At 48.3% G+C, this 24,950-nt stretch overlaps 1 protein-coding gene across 1 annotated transcript in view; it reads left to right on the top strand.

Annotated features, from left to right (window-relative positions):
- The first annotated feature begins 2,758 nt into the window (after positions 1-2,758).
- Positions 2,759-24,950, top strand: part of LOC125550654 (3beta-hydroxysteroid-dehydrogenase/decarboxylase) — a 28,038-nt gene continuing 5,846 nt past the window's right edge. Inside the window, exons 1-6 of the mRNA XM_048713696.2 lie at positions 2,759-3,143; positions 4,181-4,270; positions 4,482-4,615; positions 11,220-11,390; positions 11,720-11,842; positions 11,907-11,986. Coding sequence (XP_048569653.1) covers positions 2,903-3,143; positions 4,181-4,270; positions 4,482-4,615; positions 11,220-11,390; positions 11,720-11,842; positions 11,907-11,986 — 839 coding nt within the window. The 5' untranslated portion in view covers positions 2,759-2,902. The remainder of the gene's footprint in view (positions 3,144-4,180; positions 4,271-4,481; positions 4,616-11,219; positions 11,391-11,719; positions 11,843-11,906; positions 11,987-24,950) is intronic.

Here is a 24,950-nt window from a genome sequence, read left to right as displayed (position 1 = left end):
CGAGACGAATCCGGATGCGCAGCCCGTTCGTCCGCCACACACCCCTAGCATAGCAAACACGCAACTTCCCCCCTCTGATTCGTCAGTCCGAAAACACGAAACACCGGTGATATTTTCTCGGATGTTTGCCCCCTTCACCGGTATCACCTCATACCGCGTTAGGGCACACCTAACACCGTTACTTGTCATGTCATGCATCGATATGCATCTATTTGCATTGTATTCATTGTTTCTTCCCCCTTTTCTCTCCGGTAGACTACGAGACTGACGCCGCTGCTGGTGCCTCGACCGACTACGTTGTTGACGACCCCTACTTGCCAGAGCAACCAGGCAAGCCCCCGTTGATCACCAGATATCGCCTATTTCTTCTCTCTACTACTTGCATTAGAGTAGTGTAGCATGTTACTGCTTTTCGTTAATCCTATCCTGATGCATAGCCTGTTATTGTTGCTACAGTTATTGATACCTTACCTACAATCCTAAATGCTTAGCATAGGATGCTAGTTTATCATCAGTGGCCCTACATTCTTGTCCGTCTGCCATGCTATACTATCGGGCCGTGATCACTCGGGAGGTGATCACGGGTATATACTTATATACATATTATATGATGCCTGTGGTGATTTAAGTCGGGTCGGCTCATAGAGTACCCGCGAGTGATTCACGGATTGGGTCCGAAAAGACGTTTGTCCTGACGGCCCTCTAAGTGAACCTTTGTGGCGGAGCGACATGCTAGGTTGAGACCACCTAGGAGAGAGGTGGGCCTAGCCCTGGTCGGCGTCCACGGTTATTTCAAATTAACACGCTTAACGAGATCTTGGTATTTGATCTGAGTCTAGCCACTGGCCTATACACACTAACCAACTACGCGGGAACAGTTATGGGCACTCGACATCGTGGTATCAGCCGAAGCCTTCGTGACGTCAGCGACTGAGCGACGCACACCGAATTGTACTGGAACACCTGCTCTTGTATTAGGGAGGCTAGGTTTGTTTCCGGCCGCCCTCGCAACATGCAGGTGTGCAATGGGCGATGGGCCCAGACCCCTGCGCTATAGGATTTAGACCGACGTGCTGACCTCTCTGTTGTGCCTAGGTGGGGCTACGACGTGTTGATCTTCCGAGGCCGGGCATGACCTAGGAAAGTGTGTCCGGCCAAAGGGGATCGAGCGTGTTGGGAAATGTGGTGCACCCCTACAGGGAAGTTGATCTATTCGAATAGCCGTGTCCCTCGGTAAAAGGACGACCCGGAGTTGTACCTTGACCTTATGACAACTAGAAACAGACACTTAATAAAACACACCCTTCCAAGTGCCAGATACAACCGGTGATCGCTCTCTTACAGGGCGACGAGAGGAGGATCGCCGGGTAGAATTATGCTATGCGATGATACTTGGTTAACTTACCATCTACTCTCTTCTTCTGCTGTAAGATGGAGGTTGCCAGAAGCGTAGTCTTCGACAGGACTAGCTATCCCCTTCTTATTCTGGCATTCTGAAGTTCAGTCCACATATGCTACCCTTTTCCATTTGATACTAATGCATACATATGTAGTGTAGCTCCTTGCTTGCGAGTACTTTGGATGAGTACTCACGGTTGCTTTGCTCCCTTTTTTTCCTCTTTCTATACTCGATTGTTGCGACCAAACGATGGAGTCCAGGAGCCAGACGCCACAGTCGACGACGACTCCTACTACACTGGAGGTGTCTACTACTACGTGTAGGCCGCTGACGATGACCAGGAGTAGTTCAGGAGGATCCCAGGCAGGAGGCCTGCGCCTCTTTCGATCTGTATCCCAGTTTGTGCTAGTCTTTTTAAGAAAAATCTGTTTAACTTATGTCTGTACCCAGATATTGTTACTTCCGCTGACTCGTCTATGACCGAGCTCTTGTATTCGAGCCCTCGAGGCCACTGACTTGTAATATGATGCTTGTATGACTTATTTTATTTATAGAGTTGTGTTGTGATATCTTCCCGTGAGTCCCTAATCTTGATCGTACACGTTTGCGTATATGATTAGTGTACGATTGAATCGGGGCGTCACATTCAGTATGGAAGCATATATTGTCAATATAAAACAACAATACTAGGGTTCCACGATGATTACAAATCATCTACAAATCCTAATCCCACAAAGCTATTTCAATTTTTACATGCAAAAGTCTAATCTAAGCAAACAAGGGTTCCACAAATATGAAAAATGGGTAAGATTTTTCAGATAGAAAGTAGGAAAAACGGAGGAGATTACCTTTTAGGAGGAATTGGTGAAGAAATCCACGAAAAAATGTCAGATTTGAAGTTTTTTTGAAGAGAGAATTGAGAGGGGGAGATGAGAGAGCCGCCGCCGCACTTTCTCTCTGTTCTGTTCTGAAACGAATGGGGGTGGGGTGAGGAGGACCAGCGTGCGACGGCTACTAAGTCATAGTGCATCGCCTATGCGCTAGGCGCTGCATATGGCGGTGTGGCGCTGGGCGTCTAGGCGCTGCATGACCAGATGTGGGGCTGGCCTGGACCAGGGGTGCCACACTGGCTAGGCGAAGGCACTGCACAACAAGGTGCACCGTCTGTTTGTCGGGCGCTACATAAAAGGTTTAGTTAAGTGATTTTTTTTTGAATACGGTTTAATTTGTAAAATACTTTTGTCCACAGGTTAATTTTGTGATTTTTGCCCGTAAAGAGGGCCGTAACCTTGTGTAGCATCCGTCTAAAAGAAAAGAAGAAAAAACCTTGTGTAGCATGTGCAGGCCTTTACATTTAGCATTTTTCTTGTGCAATTCGCTCCCACAGATCGGATCGCAGCTACCCACGGGATAAATATCACAGAAAGTGTGCACAGTGTTTGATGACGCCATAAGCGCTTCGAATCTGACGACGACGACGAACGGCGACGGCGCGACAGATAGATGGATGCGGCCGAAGCCAGTGCGAGATGGTGTGTGGTCACTGGCGGCCGCGGCTTCGCGGCGAGACATCTGGTGCTGATGCTTCTCCGCTCCGGCGAGTGGCGCGTGCGCGTGGCCGATCTGGCCCAAGTCATCTCTCTCGACCGAGACGAGGAGCAGGGTATCCTCGGGGCCGCCATCCGCGAAGGACAAGCCGTTTACGCGTCCGCCGACCTCCGCGACAAGGCCCAGCTGGCCAAAGGTGTGTGCAATCCACCACTTGCTCTCCAGATTGCTAGGCTGGGTAGGGTTTTGGTGGTAATGTGCTCTCTGATTCCCTGTCCGTGTGGATGTGGGATCTGGAGATTGGTGCTTATCAGCCTACGCGGCTGCTTCTGAAGTTGGTAGGACTCGGAGGAATCAATGATTCACGGTGACATGATTTACCTTGTGATAGAGATGCTGTTGTTACTTCTGCGTTGTTGTTATTGTTTAGGTTGACGAGTTAATTTGCTAAGACCAATGCCGGTTGAGTATCTAGCTGCTACACATCGACATTTAAGCCCTGTTCGGAATCTCTCCACTCCACGGAGCTGTGGAGCTCGGTTTGAGCCGCTCCGTGAAAATGAGCTGCAGCCTGCTCCGCTCCAGGAGCGCAGTCTGAGGGAGTGGAGAGGAACCGAAGAGGCACTTATAATCTTTGATCTGGAGATGCTGTACACCCCATTTATGTTGTGGCGATGACTAAAAGAAATTCGTGTGGTGTGAACTCTAGTAATAAACTCTTCTAAATTCTGTATGTGAACTCTTCTAAATTCTGTATTTTTATGTACTACAAGAACCGATTATTGGTGATTTACGCTAAAAATAAACTGTGGGGTTGTGCATAGATTCTTCACTGTGTTTACGTGTGTTGCTGTGGGGTGAGTCCATTTAGTTGCTTGACAATTTTATGCTTTATTTTGGTCCCAGCTATGTCTTCTTTGTTGATTCTGTGGAACTTAGTCATCGGTCAGTGAGTGTACTGAATGTTATTGCATAGAAGTAGTGGTACAAAACCAGGAAATCGAGAATCATATTCCTATTTTTCCATACTTACCCATTGTACTTTCAGAGTTCTCCTTGTTAATTGGCAGTTGTCTTAGTAGTTACCAGTTTGTTCAGAATACCAATATCTTCATGCTTTTACATATCAGTTATTTCTGATATAGCAAGGTATTTATGGGCGTTAGTCAATTTAGTTCATTGATGCCTACTACCTTTGTCCTTATCTCTGTCTTGTGTGTTTTTTGTTTGCAGCTTTTGAGGGGGCAGAAGTAGTTTTTCATATGGCTGCTCCAGACTCATCCATCAACAACTTCCATCTTCATTATTCGGTGAATGTTGAAGGTTTGTAATGTGAATTTGTATGCTTCACAGCTTTGGTTCCTACTCCCTCCGTCCCATGTGTAAAAAACACTCTTATATTATGGGACGGAGGGAGTAATTCGGAGATGGCACTGATTTGCTGATGGGATGGCACCAAGTTGATTGCATGAGTCATTAGTTTTTTCTATCATTATTTCTCGTGTTACATAATACAGTAAAACAAACTTCACAGGAACAAAGAATGTCATTGATGCGTGTATCTATTGCAAGGTGAAGCGACTTATCTACACTAGTTCACCAAGTGTAGTTTTTGATGGTGTTCATGGAATTTTTAATGCAGATGAATCAATGCCTTACCCAGATAAGGTATGTTTTCACCTATTTACATGAAATAATTCCTTATTTAACACCATTTTAAATTTTGTTTCCCTATTTGACACTGAAAACCTTTTTCTCCCCTATCTAGCTCCAGAGTCTAAAATTTATGCCCTTTATGACACTTCCATCCATTTTCCCGCCTAACGCTGTTAGATTACATGTAAAGAAACACTTTTGCCCTCATGTAATGTGAACCAACTGTTTGGCCCGGTTCATTTCCAAAAGTGCAATTCTTAAGCTATCTCGAAAGTTCATTCCTTTTTTCTTCAGCTGGGTATATGAGTATTCGGGTATGTAAGTGCGCTTGCCGGCCGGTACATGGGTATTCATGTACCGATGTATGCAATTGTACATACGGGCTACCACGTCTCTAGTACGGAAGCCTTGCAGACATGCATGTGGTCTTGAACGCATGGGTACACCTAGGCTTCAATGTATGCATGCATTAAGCTATTTCAGAAGTTAATTCTTTTGTTCTTCAGCCGGGTATTCGAGTATTTGGGTATGTACGTGCACTTGCCGGCCGGTAAGCGGGTATTTATGTACCGATGTACGTATCTGTACATACCGGCTATTGCGCCTCTAGCACGGAAGCCCTGCATACATGCATGTACTCGGCTGCACCTAGGCTTCAACGTATGCATGCATTAGCAGTTTGGCACACGAGGCAAACTAATCAATTGATCAGCCATTATATGCATGAACATGCACATGCATTTCCATGATTAAGCTTGTAACCTGCACTTAGAAAAATCGTTCGTGTCTATAAATAAATAAAATTTCTGGTTAAATCAAATGGGAAGAAAAAAACACATCAAACATCAATATCAGCATCTATTAAAAATTTGGTCACATTCCACCTGAGGGTTTAAAAGGTCTTTTCCAGTGTCATTTGACACTGTTAAGGTTTAAAAATGGACGGAAGTGTTATGAAGGGCATAAAATTTAGACTCAGTGTTAGGCAGGGATGAATATTATTTTCAGTGTCAAATACAACAACAACAACAATAGCAACAAAGCCTTTAGTCCCAAACAAGTTGGAGTAGGCTAAGAGCTGAAACCCATAAGATCTCGCAACCAACTCATGGTTCTGGCACATGGATAGCAAGCTTCCATGCACCCCTGTCCATGGCTAGTTCTTTGGTGATACTTCAGTCTTTCAGATCTATCTTTACGGACTCCTCCCATGTGAAATTCGGTCTACCCTGACCTTTCTTGACATTATTAGCACGCTTTAGCCGTCCGCTATGTACCGAAGCTTCTGGAGGTCTGTGCTGAATATGCGTAAATCACCTAAGACGATGTTGGATGAGCTTCTCTTGAATCGGTGCTACCCCAACTTTATCTCATATATCATCATTCCGGACCGGTCCTTCCTTGTGTGGCCACATATCCATCTCAACATGTGCATCTAAGTGTTGAACTTGAACATGTTGCTTTTAGTTGGCCAACAATCAACGCCATACAACATCGCAGGCCGAATCGTCGTCCTATAGAATCTGTCTTTTAACTTTTGTGGCACTCTCTTGTCACAAAGAACGCCAGAAGCTTGGCGCCACTTCATCCATCCGGCTTTGATTCGATGGTTCACATCTTCATCGATATCCCCATCCTCCCGCAACATTGACCCCAAATATCGAAAGGTGTCCTTCAGAGGCACCACCTGTTGATTCGATGGTTCACATCTTCATCGATATCCCCATCCTCCTGCAACATTGACCCCAAATATCGAAAGGTGTCCTTCAGAGGCACCAACTGCTCATCAAGGCTAACCTCCTTCTCGTGCCTAGTAGTATTGAAACCGCACCTCATGTACTCGGTTTTAGTTCTACCGAGTCTAAAACCGTTCGATTTCAAGGTCTGTCTCCATAGCTCTAACTTCCTATTAACCCTTGTCCGACTATCATCGATTAACACCACATCATCCGCAAAAAGCAGAAAGATAAGGGCTCAAAGCTGATCTGCAGTCCCAATCGGAAAGTCGTCAGTGTCGCCATCACTTGTTCGAACACTTGTCACAACATTATCGTACATGTCCTTGATGAGGGTAATGTACCTGGGACTTTGTGGTTCTCCAAAGCTCACCACATGACATTCCGCGGTATTTTATGGTCCAAGTCAATGAACACCATATGCAGGTCCTCTTTTTTGCTTCCTGTATCTCTCCATAAGTTGTCATACCAAGAAAACAACATGAAACCAAACTGATTTTGGTCATGCTTGTCATTCTTCTTAAGCGGTGCTCAATGGCTCTCTCATAGCTTCATTGTATGGCTCATCAGTTTATTGACACGGTAATTAGTACAACTGATGAGGAACAATAGATGAGAGAAAAAGAAGAGGAAAGAAAAACACATGCCAGATCTGTTTGGGTACTTCTAGATACTTCCACTCTAGTGTAGTATTTCTTTTCTTTTCTATCCTACCTACTGTTTTCTAAAGTCTTCTAATTGTGAGTAGCTATGAGTAGAATGGTGAAACTTAAATAATGTTTTCAAGAGTATTCTAGCTATAAGTAGAAATATGTGAAGGCTTCCCAAAGCCCTATAAATAGAGGTCCTCACCTTTACTTTGAACCCAGACTATGTACCCACTATCTATAATAGAACCTGTTGTTCTTATCTAAGATCTTGGAGTAGATCTTGTGCTCTAGGAGTTCTGGATTGAACTCTTGCTGCCATATCGGCCTACATTCGCCTCGAGCGATATCTAGCGCAACACGTTGAAGTTGTTCCTTCAACACTTGTGCTATACACATTGTAGCAGCAAGGTGGAGTTGCTCCTCCACAACCTTTGTACTGCTTCAGGTGGTATCAAAGCCTCGTTGACCCATACTAGTTCTTGCTGTCGTCTTCGAGAGCAAGCTGTAGCAAGCAATGGAGCAATTGGAGAAGAGGATGGATGCTATAGAACAAAAAATCAAAGAGCTGCGTGAAGATCTTAATCGGAGATTTGACCAGCTGGTTGAGATGATAAGAAAGGGTGTCCCCCTTGCTACCAATGAAGGAGATTCATCTAAAGAAGGAGATGTTCATCAAAGAAGGAGAGGTAATCTTGGTGCAAGACCACCACAACAACATGCTATTCAATGTGCTGCAAGAAGGCCAATTTATGTTGAAGCTTCTGAAGGTGAAGAATGTGATGATGCCCTTGAAGAACCAGATCTCTACGCATATCAGAGAGTACCCAACCCTACATATGCAGGAGATACATACAAGGTGAAAGCTGAGATCCCAACTTTTAATGGAAATGTTGATATTGAAGGGTGCCTAGATTGGTTATATGAAGTGGAGACTTTCTTTGAGGTCATGGAGGTTCCGGAAGATCATAGAGTTCTTTGGTCGCGTACAAGCTTAAAAGAGGAGCGGTGCATGGTGGCATCGCATTCAAGAAGAATGCAGGCTGAGAGGAAAACCTCGTGAGAACTTGGCGGCAAATGAAAAGCCTTTTAAAAGGAAGATTTTTACCCGCTGAATATGACCAGATCCTATCTATCCAATTCCAAAATTGTGCTCAAGTAAATAGGACTGTTTCAGATTACACGGAGGAGTTTCTAAGGCTACAAGTGAGGTGCAACTTTGCTGAAATTGAAGATCAACAAGTTGCAAGGTACATCAATGGTCTCAATGATGCTATTCAAAATCGATTAATGATGCAACAAATCTGATCCATTGATCAAGTACAAGCTCTAGCCTTAAAGGCCGAGAGGTTTGTGAGGACAAGAAAGACAACTAAGGCTCCATATCCTCATACCGAAGGCTCGTCTAGGGATCACACTAATAGAGTGGAAGAAAAAACCGCTCCACCAAAGGCAAAACAACCAATCCCGAAGCAAACTAGAGAAGGGTAAGGCAAATGAAGGCCCAAAGTGTTACAAATGTGGTAAAAAGGGACACATATCCAGCGGTTGTCCATTAAGAAAACTAGATGATACCCCGCGCGTTGTTGCGGGATCTTTTTGTTGGCATTAAAAGTAGCATATAAACTAAACAGAACCTCAAATCAACACTAGAAGTTCTAATGTAAAAAATGTAATAGCAAAGAGAATTGACTTTCCGTTGGTAGCAGACTGGGTCATGTGGATGCTTGGTCGGAGTAAAAGTGGCAACATTCGATCTTATTGTACGACCAATGCTTGAATATCAGCATGATTTATGTGAACTACTGAACTGAACTAAATTCTCGGAGCATCAAAGCACGGAATAGTGCCTCGATACTAAGAAACACTTATTATAGTTTTTTTCCTTTGAATTATGGGGTTAAATGTTTTTCCAAACCATGCAGGAGAGTTGCATGTGAACTGTATAGAATAAGAGAAGGCCAAAGCCTCAGAGTACAACCACAAAGAAATTACTGTACAACACTGAGAAGCAGTTTTTTTAACACACAAAAACAGAAGGAACCAAGCAGCTCATAACCTGAATTAACGGCGTGGCCAAACGAACATTTGGCAGACAGAAACTTGGTTTTTGTTCTGCATTTGTTCAACAGTGAAAAGGACCAGGCTGCGAAGTTGATGATTGTCGATCTTTTAAGAAATGAGTTGGATAAGGTTTGCAACCACGGGAACATAATAAGAAAGATGCGTCCATGCTCACTAAAGAAATCTCTATGCCTGTCCCAAATCACTGGAAAGAAGACTGCATATTAACTTAAGACACCGGTTACAAACAACGTCAGATCTGGCTAGTCACCATCTGTAGGAAGCACTCCAAGTGTTAGCCCATAAAGGTCTTGTCTATTATCCCCAAACCTTTAGAAATGTATACAGACCAACTGAAGTGATCTCTGGGTGAACCTTCAGCAATTCAAAAAAGAACTTTTAATTCCCATTGATTAAGATTTCTTCCGGTTTCATATCACAGTATAAATTTAAGCAAACAATATACTTTGTCTCAGTCGATTAGCAAAATATGGACCAATGAATGGCCACTTCATAAACAGAAGACTGAGATTAACATGCTCACAAATATCCTCTATGGAGATCAAAAGAATTCAATTGTTTCTGTTGATATCTTCAGAATTGTACACTCAACATCACTACTAATCATAGGTGAATGCATCAAATACTCGATAGGCATGCAACCACAAGTCATGATACATAGACCTACACATTGTAAAAAAGGACATCGCTCCAGCTATCTCCATAGAACTTACCTATTTTTTTAAATGGGAAGAACATATATACAAAATACTTCCATCAACTTGTCTTGAGCTGAGGCTTATCTACAAACAATTACATGTGCCATAAACATTCGTATGATTGAACAGGAAATAAATATTTTTACCAAGCCATGTACAACCATAAGCTTACATAGAGAACATGTGGAAGACAAATATGGTAGTTATAATTTAGTTGGATCTGTAACAATGCCTTGCCTGTAAACATGGAGAGAAGTACAACTCCACGAAAGTGTAGTCATCTTACAATCTAGGCAAGCACGCCTATATTTTCTTGTCGAGGATGAAATCAATCTGGCTAGAGTATTGACCATTACTAAAAGTCATTAGATGTGATTTTCTCTTTTTAAAGAGGGTGTAAGCAATGATCATGTCATAGGCTAGAGCAAAGCTTAAGACATCTTCTCCTTGATTCCTGTTGCCATAGCCAAAGCCCCATGCACCCCTTCAAAACCTATGTTAGATGTACCCACATGGCCATTGAGATTTCTATGAAGAGCTTCTCATCAATAGGTACACTCCTAAAAATGTTCTCCAGGCCTTCCAAGAACTCCCTCTTGATGTTCTCGTTGTGGCCTACTTGCGGGGCATACGCGCTGATAACATTGAGAACTAAGTCCCCAACTACCAGCTTAGACCAGGATAATCCGGTCCCCATGCCTCTTGACGTCTACCATCCATACTTGAGGCTCTTGTTGATCAAGATGCCTACTCCATTTTTGTTTGCAGTCGTCCCCGTGTACCATAGCTTGAAGCCGGTATCCTCCACCTGCTTCTCCTTTTGTCCCCTCCATTTGGTTTCTTGGACGCAGAGGATATCAACACCTTTCCTCACTGCGGTATCGACTAGCTCTCGAAGCTTACCCGTCAGGGACCCTATATTTCAGTTACCTAAATAGATCCTCCTAGGCTCAACTAGCTTCCTTATCCTCCGCACTCGTCGAGTCAAATGCGAAGACCCTTGCTCGTTTTCCATTGCACCCGGGCGTCGATGTAGCGCGCCACTAAGGATGCGACGTCCTGATCCTTGCTCAATTGCCATCGCATCCAGATCAAGATACGGCGCGCCACCAGGAGGTAACGGCCCGGCCCTTGCCCATTTGGCACCACACCCGGGTTCCGATATGGCATGTTGCTGAGAGGGTTACGACCCAACGATTTTCTTTTGGGTTTCATCTCCATAAGAGTGCCTGAGTTTTGACGTGGGCTCGCCAAGCCTATCACAACCCTCCTCCTTTACCCGGGCTTGGGACCAGCTATGTTGAGACAACATAGGCGGAGTATTTTCAATGTCAAATAGGGAAAGAAAATTTACGACTGTTAAATTAGGAATTTTCTGATATTACATCCTTTTTGTTTTCATTTGGTCATACTTATGTACGACTACTGACAAGATGTTCTCTTACTCCAGTTTAATGATTCGTATTCAGAAACAAAGGCAGACGCAGAAAAATTGGTGATGAGAGCTAATGGTAGGTATGGGCTTCTTACTTGTTGTATACGCCCAAGTAGCATTTTTGGGCCCGGTGATAAGCTACTGGTTCCTTCTCTGGTTGCTGCTGCAAGGGCAGGCAAGTCCAAAGTAAGACCTGCTACATGTGTAATTTTGTGAACTTGAGTATGCTAAGTTTATAATTCGCGAGTCCGCCTAAATGCATACATCTTCACATGTTGATATTTATACTTAGATAATTCCCATAATGATGGATTTGGATGCCTCTTGTTTTTCATCAGCAATGCAATTACACAAATTACATCACTGTATCAGGCAAAACAAATGCTTTAAAGATACCGAATTGGCTTCTCAATTAATTTTGTTCTATATTGTAGTGAGCTTCACAATGAAGCACTTCATGTTTTTTCTGAATCGGTTTCTTAAAAGATAATAATATCTATTAAAATCATTTGCAGTACATAATTGGTGATGGGAACAACTATTATGATTTCACCTACGTTGAAAACGTTGCCTATGGCCATATTTGTGCGGACAAAACTCTATCATCTGAAGATGGTGCAAAGCGAGCTGCTGGAAAAGTAAGGCCCTTCACTAACATTTTACATTTAAGATTCAGTGTCATGATTTCTAATCCTTTTCCAGGCCTACTTCGTGACAAATGTGGAGCCCATAAAATTCTGGGAGTTTATGTCATTGATTCTAGATGGTCTTGGATATCAAAGGTATTCACTTCAATAAACTAAAAAAATCTACTTTGGTTGTATCAAATGACTAGCTTATGTTTGCTAAAATGCTACTGCACCTTGATGATTAATTTGAGATACATTTTGGGTTTGGTAAACTGATCACTTAGGAGCATACCAATTTGTAATTGTATGCATCCCAAGCTTCCTATACAACTAGATCATTGATGGCGCGCGTTGCTGCGCCTGTCCATTTTACCAAAACGGTAAGAATTTTGTAACCAAATAATGGTGGCATAAAACATAAAAGTTGATAGTAAAATGAGTTGATCAACAACAAACTGAACTTTTTGGATAACTGTCGTGGTATTCTCACGGGGGGGGGGGGGGGGTGCAAGACGACAGATGCCACAAAGTGGTTTCGTGTGAGTGCAAGACTACTGCCGGAATATCCAGGGACGGGTATGCGAGTATCACGCGGTGGTTTACCCAGGTTCGGGGCTCTTTGGAGAGATAATACCCCTATTCCTGCATGTCTGAATATATGCGGTATATCTGGTACAGAGTGCTTTTGGAGCTGTATCTGAGATCAATGCTATGGGCACCTGATCTCGTATATAAGCGGGTGGCCGGATGGACATGCAAGCTCTAGTGGCCGAATGGCATATGGCTTGTGGCCGTGAGCATGTGTGTGCTCATGCGTGAGTATGCGGATGGATGGATGGCTAGCTAGCTTGCACCAGTGTGAGCCTTCCCTGGCGCTCCTTATAAAGGGGAGCCCAGGGGACAAGGGGTGGCCCGCGGGGCCTAACCTATACTATTTGGGGCACAACGATATGACATGATACGCCCGCTACAGTGCGCTGCTATTGCTCAGCAGTGCATAGGTCTCGTCAGCAGTATGGCCGTCTTGTTGGCGGTATGGCCGTCTTGTCGGTGTCGGGTCGGAGCTGTAGTGGTTGACTTCGGGCAGCCGGCTGGTTGGCGTAGTCGGCCCGGGCAGTCGGATAGGGGGCCGTCTGGGGCGGCTTGAGCAGTCGGACTGAGGGGCTTTGCTAGCCCCGATGTCTTGAAATATTGTCTCGCCGGGGTACATGTGGTCAATTACCTCGACAGTAGCCCCCGAGCCTCCGGGCAACTTGGCGAAGTTGGGTGGAGGTTTTTTAGCGGGTGTTAATGTTGAAGATGTCGATGACGGCCGCAGCCGGCGCGGCTTGCTTCCGGCTGGGGCGCGCAAGCGCACCCGCTGGGTGTAGCCTCCGAGCGAGGAGGGGGGGATCCCCATGGAAATGATCATGCAAAAGGCAAAGTTAGGGCAAAGTTAGTCCACGCATATATATCAAATTTTTGCTTTAGCATTGCAAGTTTTATGCGGAGGGTGCCGACTCGGTTTTGTCCGAGCCCCCTTAATCTTTTTCGTGTTCCCTCCGCTCTTTGGCTTGTGCTCTCGCTTGCCGGACAGTCGCTCTGCGGTCTGTGGCTGAGAGTGGGCCGCGAAGTAGAGTGTACAGTACTCAAACTCCGGGAGCAGATTCAACCGAACCGTTTTTTCTCTCGAGATGTTTTTCGCGTGGATGGCCTCCAGCGTTCGCTCTTGCTAGTCAGACAGCCGCTCTGCGGTCTGTGACTAAGAGTGAGCCTTTGGTGTCGCGCACGCTACTAAGCCGTCTGTGGGAAAGAACATCTCAGGCCAAGCGGCTAGCCCCCGGGCCAACTCTAGCTGGCGTCGGGGCGAACAGTGATGCAACTATAATAAAATGCGGAGATGCCTCCCCGAGCATCGCTTGGGGTTATCCGTGTTTGTGCGGTGCAAAATATGCGGGTGAGGAGCTCACATTGATTTTCGTGTAGGCGAGGCGGAGTTTGCCGAAGACAGCCGGCGCGGCTCGCGCTTGTGGAGCGCGCCGGCGTACCCGCTGGGTGTAGCCTTCGAGCCTTCGGGTGCTCGAAGGGGGTCTTGGCCGGTCAGGCTCGACCGGCCAGGTGGCGAGGCGTCTTGCAGCGCCCTTTTTTTTTCTTCTGCCGGTTGCTGGGAGCCGGGCAAAACTCTTCTTTTGTCTGCAATCTTCCGTGGGGGCGCGCCAGCACACCCATTGGGTGTAGCCCCCGAGATTCGGGCCGACTGCTGAGCAGTCGGGCCGGGTCTTCCGGCAACTGCTTTGTCTTCTTCGCTGGGGCGCGTCAGCGCACCCGCTGGGTGTAGCCCCCGAGATTCGGGCCGACTGCTGAGCAGTCGGGTCGGATCTCCCGACAACTCCTTTGTCTTCCTCGTGGGGGCGCGTCAGCGCACCCGCTGGGTGTAGCCCCCGAGATTCATGCCGACTGCTGAGCAGTCAGGCCGGATCTCCCGACAACTACTTTGTCTTCTTCCTCGCGGGGGCGTGTCAGCGCACCCGTTGGGTGTAGCCCCCGAGCCTCTGAGCGCTCGAGGAGGGTCCAGCCGGTTGGGCTTGACCGGCCAGGAGGCGAGCGAGACGCGGCCGAGTCGGCGCTCTTGTCGGTCAGACGTTGAAGCGGGCAGGCAGGCCGGGTCGCGTCTAGCCGTCCGAGTGGCAAAGCAGGCGGACGGACAGACGGAGGTTTTTTTTTCCTTTTCTTCTCTTTGTCCCAGCCGACCTCTTTCTCTTTTTTTAGCACCCGGCCAGACGAGCAGCCGGCCCACCTTTTCCAGCCGGCCACTAGGCAATCGGCCTCTTCTTTTTCTTCTCTTTTTTTAGCACCCGGCTATGGGCACTCAACCACTTCTTTTCCAGCCGACTTGATGGGAGCAGCCGGCCCGCACCCCCACTTTTTTTTTACAGCCGGCGCCGTTTCTCTTTTTTCAACCGTCTGTTGACTTTTCTCAAACAGTCGGCTGGGGCGTGACTCGGCGGGGGCGCGAGGCCGACTGGTGACGAGGCGGCCAGGCGGGGCAGAGCGTCGCGGACACGCGTGGCCAAGCCGGCGGTGGGGAGCCGCAGTCGGCGTAGCGGGCAATGCGGCAGCGTGGTTGGGTGGAGACGGGCGCGTGCGGCCGAGCCGGCCCGGGGAGGCGTCGGGGCACCGCAGCCGGCGCAGCGGGAGTGGAGCAGGCGGCCATGGGCGCGGGGGAGCCGGCAACGGGCGGAGCCGGGCCCGGGGCAGCCGGAGACGGGCAGAGGAGCAGCCGGCGCGGGGCCGGCTGGCGGCGAGTCGGCAGTGAGGACGCGGTAGCGGGACGGGTGCAGGTCGGAGCCGCGTGTGCTCATGGCCGAGCCGGCGCGGGGAGGCGGTGGGGAGCCGCAGCCGACGCAGCGGGCGACGCGACAGCGTGGTCGGGGGAGCCGGTGACGGGCGGAGCCGGCCCAGGGCAGTCGGCGATGGGCGGAGGAGCAGCCGGCGCGGGGGAGGCCGGCGTGTGGGAGGTCAGCTCCCGGCGATCCGGCGGACAGGCGCGGTGATGTAGGGTAGAGACCCTAATCACCCGATCTTTCACGAAAGGAGTGGATCCGGGGGAAGACACGAAGAACACGGGGAGGAACGGAGAGAAAAACACAAGAGAAATCACTAAACCGACACGAATAAGTCACACATGGGCTAGCTCTTCGAGTACATAGGTAGAGGTACACGAATCCACGGACAACTAAGGACGATACACGGTAATCGGTTCTTCTCCGTGAGGAGGTCTTGAATTCACAAGGGGATCTTCCCGTAAAGGGGGCTTGAATCCGCTTGGGGGATCTTCTCCGGTGGAGGCTCGAATCTCCGAGAAGGTAACCAAGTGGATGAGCAAAGCTCTCTCACAAACATGAGCTAAACATTTGCTAACCCTAGAAAGGAGGTAGGAGAGGTCTATTTATAGTCTTAAGTGCAAATGGGGGCGAAAGTAGGGGTACATGGGCCTCGGGCCCGAAGCTGGACGCAGCCAGGTTTCGGACGTCCGCTGGTGGCCGGTCGTCCGGTGTCTCAGGAGCGGCCGGTCGTCCGGTGTCCTCCGGACGTCTGCTGGTTCGGCTCTGTGATGGGGGTGCCGGACGTCCGGAAACGTCGGGCTTCCGCTGATGTTGGTTTGGATGCAGGTGCGCCGGTCGTCTGGTCCGGACAGGACGTCCGCTCGTTTGCTTCGGGTGCAAGGGCACCGGTCGTCCGGTCTGGACCGGATGTCCGCTTGTTGGGGCTCGGCTAATGCTTCAGGCGCCGGACGTCCGGTCCCGGCTGGTCGTCCGGTGGCTGGGACTTTTCCTTCAGCCCTCCTTCTCCGTCTTCTCGTCCATCTTCCTCTTCTTCTTGTCCTTACTCCTTAGCTTCTCCAGTGTACCTGAGTATGCACAAAGTATCCATACGAGGTAGTAGCCATGCTTCATGTGCATCGAAGTGGAATTGTGAGAGGAGAGATGTCACCTCGGTTTCAAGAGCTCTTGCACGTGATCGAGTCATGGGTCCACTAGGCACTTGATGAGACGATGGTAGGTCCATGGAGATGACCTTGTTTGGGATGCTCCGCATCATCTCCCCTCCCTTGGGGAAGATCCGACCTCGGATCGAAATCCTCATCACCATGGTACGGGGAGAGATCTTTGACGTTGAAGATGTCGCTCACGGAGTACTTGTCACGTGGGATGTCGATCTTGTATGCGTTGTTGTTGTAGCGGGCAAGCACCTTGAATGGTCCATCGGCTCGTGGTTGTAGCTTGGACTTGTGTTTGTTGGGGAAACGTTCCTTGCGAAGGTGTAGCCACACAAGATCTCCAATGTTGAATATCATGTGATTCTTGTTGACGTTGAGCTTGGTCGCGAGTCGTTGTACTTGGAGCTCAATGGTGTGCCTTGTATCTTCATGCATCTTCTTGAGGTGGTTGGCTCGGTCACTCGCGTCCATGTTTGTGCGCTCGTGGAGTGGTAGAGGTAGGATGTCCAATGGGGACAACGGGTTGAAACCGTAGACAACCTCGAAGGGGGATTTGCCGGTAGTAGAATGTCTTGCGCGGTTGTAGGCGTACTCGGCGGTGGGTAAGCACTCCTCCCACTCCTTGATGTTCTTCTTGATTAGCACGTGAAGAAGGATGGAGAGCGTGCGGTTTGTCACCTCCGTTTGGCCGTCGGTTTGTTGATGATAGGCCGTGGAGAATAGAAGCTTGATTCCGAGCTTGGCGCATAAGGTCTTCCAAAAGTAACTCAAGAACTTGACGTCGCGGTCCGAGACCATAGTCTTTGGCACACCATGTAGACGCAATATTTCCCTACAAAAGAGATTAGCCACATGTAAAGCATCGTCTATCTTGTTACAAGGAATAAAGTGTGCCATTTTCGAGAAACGGTCGACAACGACAAATATAGAATCTTTCCCATTGCGAGTCCTAGGCAAACCAAGTACAAAGTCCATGCTAATGTCTTTCCATGGTTGGTATGGAATCGGTAGAGGCATATAGAGTCCATGAGATTGAGCTTTGGACTTAGCTTTGCGGCATGTCGAACATCGGTTGGTGAAGCGATTGACGTCTCGAAACATCTTTGGCCAAAAGTAGCTCTTCGAGAGCGTGCCGAACGTCTTATCGCGTCCGAAATGTCCCATTAAACCTCCTCCATATGATTCCTGCAAAAGCAACAAACGAAGGGACGACTCGGGGATGCAAAGTTTGTTAGCTCTCATAAGATAGCCATCTTTGATGTAATAGCGTTCCCAAAATGTATTCGACAAACACTTGGCATAAGGAGTAGCAAAAGTTTCATCATGCTCATACAATTCTTTGATATGCTCGAAGCCAATGACATCTAACTCAAGTTGCGTGACTAGCATGCATATGCGGGAAAGAGCATCCGCTACGATGTTTTCTTTACCCTTGATGTACGTGATGACATAGGGAAAAGACTCAATGAATTCACTCCATTTAGCATGACGCTTGTTCAACTTAGTTTGACCCTTAAGATACTTGCGAGTCTCATGATCGGTATGAATGATAAACTCATGGGGACGAAGGTAATGTTCCCATTCATGTAAAACGCGGACTAAAGCATATAGCTCTTTGTCATAGATGGGATAGTTGAGTTGCGCTCCGGAAAGTTTCTCACTAAAGTAAGCTATGGGGCGCTTCTCTTGCGTTAACACACCTCCTATGCCATTACCACTAGCATCGCAATGAATCTCAAAAGGCTTGTCGAAGTTGGGTAAAGCAAGCACGGGAGCATGAGTAAGCAAATTCTTAAGCTCATTGAATGCGGTATCTTGGGATGGTCCCCAAACAAACGGCACATTCTTCTTGCTCAAAGCATGCAAAGGCGAAGCAATGGTGCTAAAATCCTTCACAAAGCGACGATAGAAACCCGCAAGACCAAGGAAACTACGCACTTGATGCAAGTTGGTTGGTTGCGGCCAAGTCTTAATAGCATTGATCTTGGACTCATCTACATGAACACCCTTAGAAGAAACAACAAAACCCAAGAAAACGAGCTTATCAACACCAAAAAGGCATTTCTCCATATTAGCATAGAGGCGCTCTTTTCTAAGAGTTTGCAAAACGGTGCGGACATGGGTGACATGCTCTTTGATAGATTTGCTAAACATAAGAATGTCATCGAAGTAAACCACAACAAATATACCAATGTAGGGGCGAAAGACATGATTCATAAGGCGCATAAAAGTGCCCGGTACTTCCGAGAGACCCATAGGCATGACTAACCACTCATACAAACCGAACTTGGTTTTGAAGGCGGTTTTTCATTCATCGCCCTCTTGTATGCGGATTTGATAGTAACCACTCTTAAGATCAATTTTGGAAAATATAGTGGCACCACTAAGCTCATCTAGCATATCATCTAGGCGTGGAATGGGATACCTATAACGAACGGTGATAGCATTGATAGGTCTACAATCGGAGCACATGCGAAAACTACCGTCACGTTTTGGCACAAGAATGACCGGTACGGCACAAGGGCTCAAACTTTCACGCACATGTCCATGGTCTATGAGATGCTTTACTTGCCTTTGAATTTCTTTGGTTTCTTCGGGGTTGACGCGGTAGGGAGTTTTGTTCGAAAGTGGTGCTCCGGGGATGAGGTCGATGTGGTGCTCAATGCCTCGTAGTGGAGGTAGTCCCGGAGGTAGCTCATCGGGGAAAACATCTTGAAATTCCTGCAAAAGAGAAGACAACACTAGAGGAAGAGTGTGAGAAGTGTTAGTTTGTGGTGCATTGTCCTTGCACACGAGGACGTAGTGTAGGACACTAGATGGGTTCTCACACACTTCTCTCATCTCATGTTTGGTGGCAAATAGAACTAGGTTCTTGTTTTCGCTCATCGTGGAGGCACTCAATTTGGGCTTGTGGTGCTCACTCTCTTTTTGGTGGCTCACTCTCTCACCATTCTCTCTACGATGGGTGGCTTGCTTATCGGCGATCACTTGGCTTGGAGACATAGGTCGTAACACAAACTCCTTTCCTTGCATCTTGAAGCTATAGTGGTTTGTACGCCCATTGTGGACGACTCCTCGATCGAATTGCCATGGCCGTCTAAGGAGAAGATGACAAATGGTCATTGGGATGACGTCACATTCCAAGGTGTCTTCGTAGGCGCCGATTTTGAAGGAGACTTGCACTCGGTGCTCGACTTGGATAGTGCCGGAGTCACTAAGCCATTGCACTTTGTATGGATGTGGGTGCTTTGTCTTGGGCAATTGGAGCTTGAAGCAAAGTTCTTCACTTGCGAGATTGTGACAACTCCCTCCATCGATGATGACCTTGACGGATCGTCCATTGATGCCGGCCTTGGTGTGGAACATGTGGCATCGTTGGTCTTCTTCTTGGTGATGTTGGAGAGTCAAGACTTTGGAGACAACAAGTGCGGGACTTGAGTCTTCATCACAAAAGACTTGTTCGTCTTTATTGTTCACTTGGCGGTGCATGGCGACTTGCTCAAGGGCTTCCATTTCTCCTTCGCTCATGGAATCATAAGTGCCATCGTCGTTGAAGATCATGGTGCGCTTGTTGGTGCACTCATAGGACTTGTGGCCTCGGCCGCCGCAAGTGAAACACTTGAAGGAACTCGTCTTGACGGTCTCATCGGTAGGGGTTGATGATGATGAAGCTCTCGGCTTGAAGTTGCTCGTATTAGGATTGCTTGTAGTTGGCGAAGCTTTCTTGGAAGTCGACTTGTCGATGTTGGAAGTAGAGGGTCTTGTAGTCGGTGTTGGAGTCGTTGAAGCTTGGTTATTGGAGAAGCCGTAGGACTTGGATGAGAACTTGGCATACTTGAAATCATCTTACACTTGGCGTTCCGCTTTGGTAGCTTGGTGCACTAGCTCGATGAGATTTGAGTATGGTTGGAAGTTGGTGATCTTCTTGATAGGATGATTGAGTCCATTCAAGAAACGTGCCATTGTTTGCTCATCATCTTCCGTCACATTGGCTCTTATCATTGCAATCTCCATCTCCTTGTAGTATTCTTCAACGCTCTTAGTTCCTTGCTTGAGTTGTTGGAGTTTCTTGAAGAGTTCGCGGTTGTAGTAGGTAGGCACGAAGCGTGCTCTCATGACATCCTTCATTTGTGCCCAAGTAGTGATGGGTGGTTCACCTCTTGCCTCGCGGCGCTCTATGATTTGTTCCCACCAAATGAGACATAGTCTTGGAATTCAAGGGATGCCATCGCGATCTTCTTCTCTTCTTCATAATTGTGCAAATGGAAGATCTTGTCAACTTTCAATGCCCATGAAAGGTATTCTTCGGGATCGTTGCTTCCGTTGAACTTGGGCATGGTGAACTTGAGCTTGCCGTAGCGTTGCTCTTCATTGTGTTGGGGTCGGGGATGATGGCGTCCATGTTGTAGATGATTGTTCAACTCGTGGTGCTCTTGACGCAGAGGGTTGTCAACCTCGTGTTGCTCTTGTCGCGGAGGATCCCAATTGTTTTCATTCTCTTGATGAACTTGATGGTCTTGGCGAGCTTGTGGAGAAACGCGTCGAGCTCGAGGAGGAACTAGACGATGCATGCGAGCTTGAAATCGTCGTTCTTGAATTTCTTCGCGAAATGCTTCCTCTTGTTCACGGGCTTGTCGGCCTCGGTCGGCAACGGCTCGACTCGCATCGCGTAGAGCTTGTTGCGCCTCAAGTGCTTGAGCGTCACGGAGTTGTTGTTCTTGACGTTGTGTCTCGGCATCTTGTGCATTTTGGTGTAGACGCGCGCGTTCTTCCTCTTCATGTTGGCGTTGTCGTTGCCGTTCTCGTGCTAGCACAAAGGCTTCTTCGGTTTGATGTCGTCGACGTTCCTGAGAGTCGGTGTCTCGAAGTGGATTGAGGTTTGCTTGACGCTCGTTGCGCGCGGCACGTCGAAGAGTGTTTGACGACGGTGTACTTGAGCCGGAGAGGGTGAAGTCGGAGTGACGACTTGAACGGCTCCTTCTTGAAGTGGAAGAAGAGCGGTTGAGCAACAAAGCGCGAATCTCGTCCATCCTTGCATCATTCTCTTGCTTGTGATCGTCGAGCTTGTGGTCAAAGTAGTCCCTTGTACGTTGCTCGGAAAGTCGCAAGTCGGCGGCAAGGTTGTCGATGCGTTCACTCATAGCTTGTTGCTCTTGATGCAAAGCACGTTGTGCACCAAAGAGGTGACTCTTGGTGACGAAGGAGTTCATGTCGTGGTCTTGCTCCATGAAGAGTGGGTTGGTAGAAGTACTTGGCCTATCCATCATTCTAAGACATGTGAGTGGTAGAAAGAGAAGAACGAATACCAAATGTACCTTGACCGAAGTTGAAAGTGAATCGATGATCACTCCAATGTAGGACAAGGAAATAACCCAATTGGTATGAATTCTCGTCGGTTTCTCACACCTACACAAGTAAAAGCTTATGGTGGAGCTTGGTTAGGATGGTGGCACAATTTTTAATGTGAATGTAAGCAAGATTCAATATTGTTGGAGAAGATCCACGACTTGTAAATGCAACAAGTAGACCAATAGCAAGATGTGGTACCCGGAAACACAACACACGGAAAGATAAATGGGGTCGTGCAACCAAAGGTGAGCCAAAATGTGGAAACCATGAAAATGCTCTTGTTGCACAACACTAGAGAGACGCTAGCACGATTGCACAATAGGCGGATACGAACTTGTGCACAACCTACTAAGCAAAAATGCAACAGACTTCTATCCCAGGTATGATGTTTCGGAGATATGATTCAAGTATGACAATCTTAATTTTGTATGATGCTATGGTTCTTGCTTATAAGCTCTTTGCTTATCTTCTCTCTTTGCTTAAAAGCTTGCTTGGCTCTTTGATGTTTGAGCTCTTTTCTCATGCGATGCTTGACGGACCAAGATAGTAATTATGTATGCGACAACTTTGTGACACAAGAGATGACTCTGAGATATGCAACACGATGATAGTATGTATGCTATGGGATGTATGATAACTAATGTGCACAAGTCACGTTGCCGGCAATACTCAATGGCTAGTCTCGATGGGTAAGCAAGGCAAAGGAGTAAGGCTATGATGACTATCAATGTAATGGCAAGAGTGATATGTCCAATACCAAGATGAGGTTACCGGTCTTGCTTCCGGTATGGTGTCAAAATGGTGACACGAATACCAAGTCGTAGTCGAGGTGGTCGTTGTTGATGACGCGTCCGTGGCGAAAATGAGCGGCGGTGATGTCGATGTCGAACCGTACCTAGATAGCCGAAACACAAAAGGATACGATGCCGCAACTCAAATTCTCAAAACCAAGTGCGACAAAAAGTGTCGGAGTAGGTAGCGGGTAAATGGTGGTGTGGGTTGGGGTATTGGAAAGGTTTGCGGAAGTCGGTGGTGGTGTAGCGGATGAGGTGGTGGAAGCCGAAACAAAATTTGAGCGAAATCAGTTTTTTGAGTAGCGGTTGTCCGGAAATGGACGGATGTCCGGTCGCCGGACGTCCGGTCGGGTCAGAAATCCGCTAATTTCAGCTCGGGTTAGAGGTTCCGGTCGTTCGGAAAGGTCGGACGTCCGGTGGTTCCTGCGGCTCCGGACGTCCGATAAGTTGTGGTCGTCCGATGGGTCGGGGTCAAAATTGATAGGATTTCGTGGATTTTGGATGGATTTCGAGGTGGAGATGGCGGGGGAAGGCTAGATCCACTTGCGACACAACAAATTCACGGATCAAAACCAACAAAACATCGTCAAAACTCACAAATCACAAGAAATTTTTTTGGGGCTATTTTTGTGGGGATTTTCGGATTAGGACGAAAAACAACAAAATCAAGCTAGAAAACGAAGAGGAGGGCTCCGAAATCGTGATCAACCTTGCTCTAGATACCAAGATGATGTAGGGTAGAGACCCTAATCGCCCAATCTTTCACGAAAGGAGCGGATCCCGGGGAAGACACAAAGAACACGGGGAGGAACGGAGAGAAAAACACAAGAGAAATCACTAAACCGACAGGAATAAGTCACACATGGGCTAGCTCCTCGAGTACATAGGTAGAGGTACACGAATCCATGAACAACTAAGGACGATACACGGTAACCGGTTCTTCTCCGTGAGGTCTTGAATCCACAAAGGGATCTTCCCGTAAAGGGGGCTTGAATCCGCTTGGGGGATTTTCTCCGGTGGAGGCTCGAATCTCCGAGGAGAAGGTAACCAAGTGGATGAGTAAAGCTCTCTCACAAACATGAGCTAAACATTTGCTAACCCTAGAAAGGAGGTGGGAGAGGTCTATTTATAGTCTAAGTGCAAATGGGGGCGAAAGTAGGGGTACATGGGCCTCGGGCCCGAAGCTGGACGCAGCCAGGTTCCGGACGTCCACTGGTGGCCGGTCGTCCGGTGTCTCAGGAGCGGCCGGTCGTCCGGTGTCCTTCGGGCGTCCGCTGGTTCGACTCTGTGATGGGGTGCCGGACGTCCGGAAACGTCGGGCTTCCGCTGATGTTGGTTCGGATGCAGGGGTGCCGGTCGTCCGGTCCGGACCGGACGTCCGCTCGTTTGCTTCGGGTGCAGGGGCACCGGCCGTCCGGTCTGGATCAGACGTCCGCTCGCTGGGGCTCGGCTGATGCTTCAGGCGCCGGACGTCCGGTCCCGGCTGGTCGTCCGGTGGCTGGGACTTTTCCTTCAACCCTCCTTCTTCTCCGTCTTCTCGTCCATCTTTCTCTTCTTCTTGTCCTTGCTCCTTAGCTTCTCCATTGTACCTGAGTGTGCACAAAGTATCCATATGAGGTAGTAGCCATGCTTCATGTGCATCGAAGTGGAATTGTGAGAGGAGAGATGTCACCTCGGTTTCAAGAGCTCTTGCATGATCAAGTCATGGGTCCACTAGGCACTTGATGAGACGATGGTAGGTCCATGGGGATGACCTTGGGATGCTCCGCATCACGCGGGAGCGGCACAGGCGGAGTGCGGGCGACGTGCAGCAGCGCGGGCGCGCTTGATGCGAGCGGGGCCGGGGGAGCTGGCCGGCCTGCAGGCATGGAGGAGGCAGCGGGCGGCTGCAGAGCGAGGCAAAGGTTGATGCAGTGGTGCGGGGCAGACCCGGTGGAGCTGCGGCAGGCGACGGCCACGGGCGGGCGAGGAGCAGCGCCAACGCGAGGAGCGTGACGACGGCCACGCGTGGGGAGGCGCTGACTATTATCTGAGTGATGTACATGCAATATCCGTCTTTGCCTTTGTACGGGTAGTGTCTGGCCACTATCTGTGTCATATCTAGCCAATATCTGGGACATGGTATGGCTTGTGTCAACCACTGTATGAGTAATAAAGTATATGAGAAGTGTCTGGCTACTGCATGACCGCTGTATGACTTGTGCGTAGAAGCTAAGCGAGCTTGAGCGTGTGCAGAGAAGCAGCAAACGCGCGGCCCCGGGCACAGCGGCGGCCGCTCTGCAGCATGCGGACACGGGCGGAGCAGCGGCGAACGCATGGACGTACGGACGCGAGCAGCGCACGGACACGCAAGGCGCCAGTGGAAACGCGCGGACGCGGGCGACGGGGCGTCATCCGGCGCGGGGAGGTGCCGACGCACACGCCGGAGCAAGATGAGGTGCGGGGCGCATGAGAGGCCGGGACGGCGGTGCCGCAGTTGACGCCGCGGTGGTGG

Source organism: Triticum urartu, chromosome 4A, assembly GCF_056163025.1.
Source record: "Triticum urartu cultivar PI428250 chromosome 4A, HENAU_Tu73, whole genome shotgun sequence".
In the NCBI taxonomy this organism is placed as follows: Eukaryota; Viridiplantae; Streptophyta; class Magnoliopsida; order Poales; family Poaceae; genus Triticum; species Triticum urartu.
This window is presented reverse-complemented; position numbering and strand designations above follow the sequence as displayed.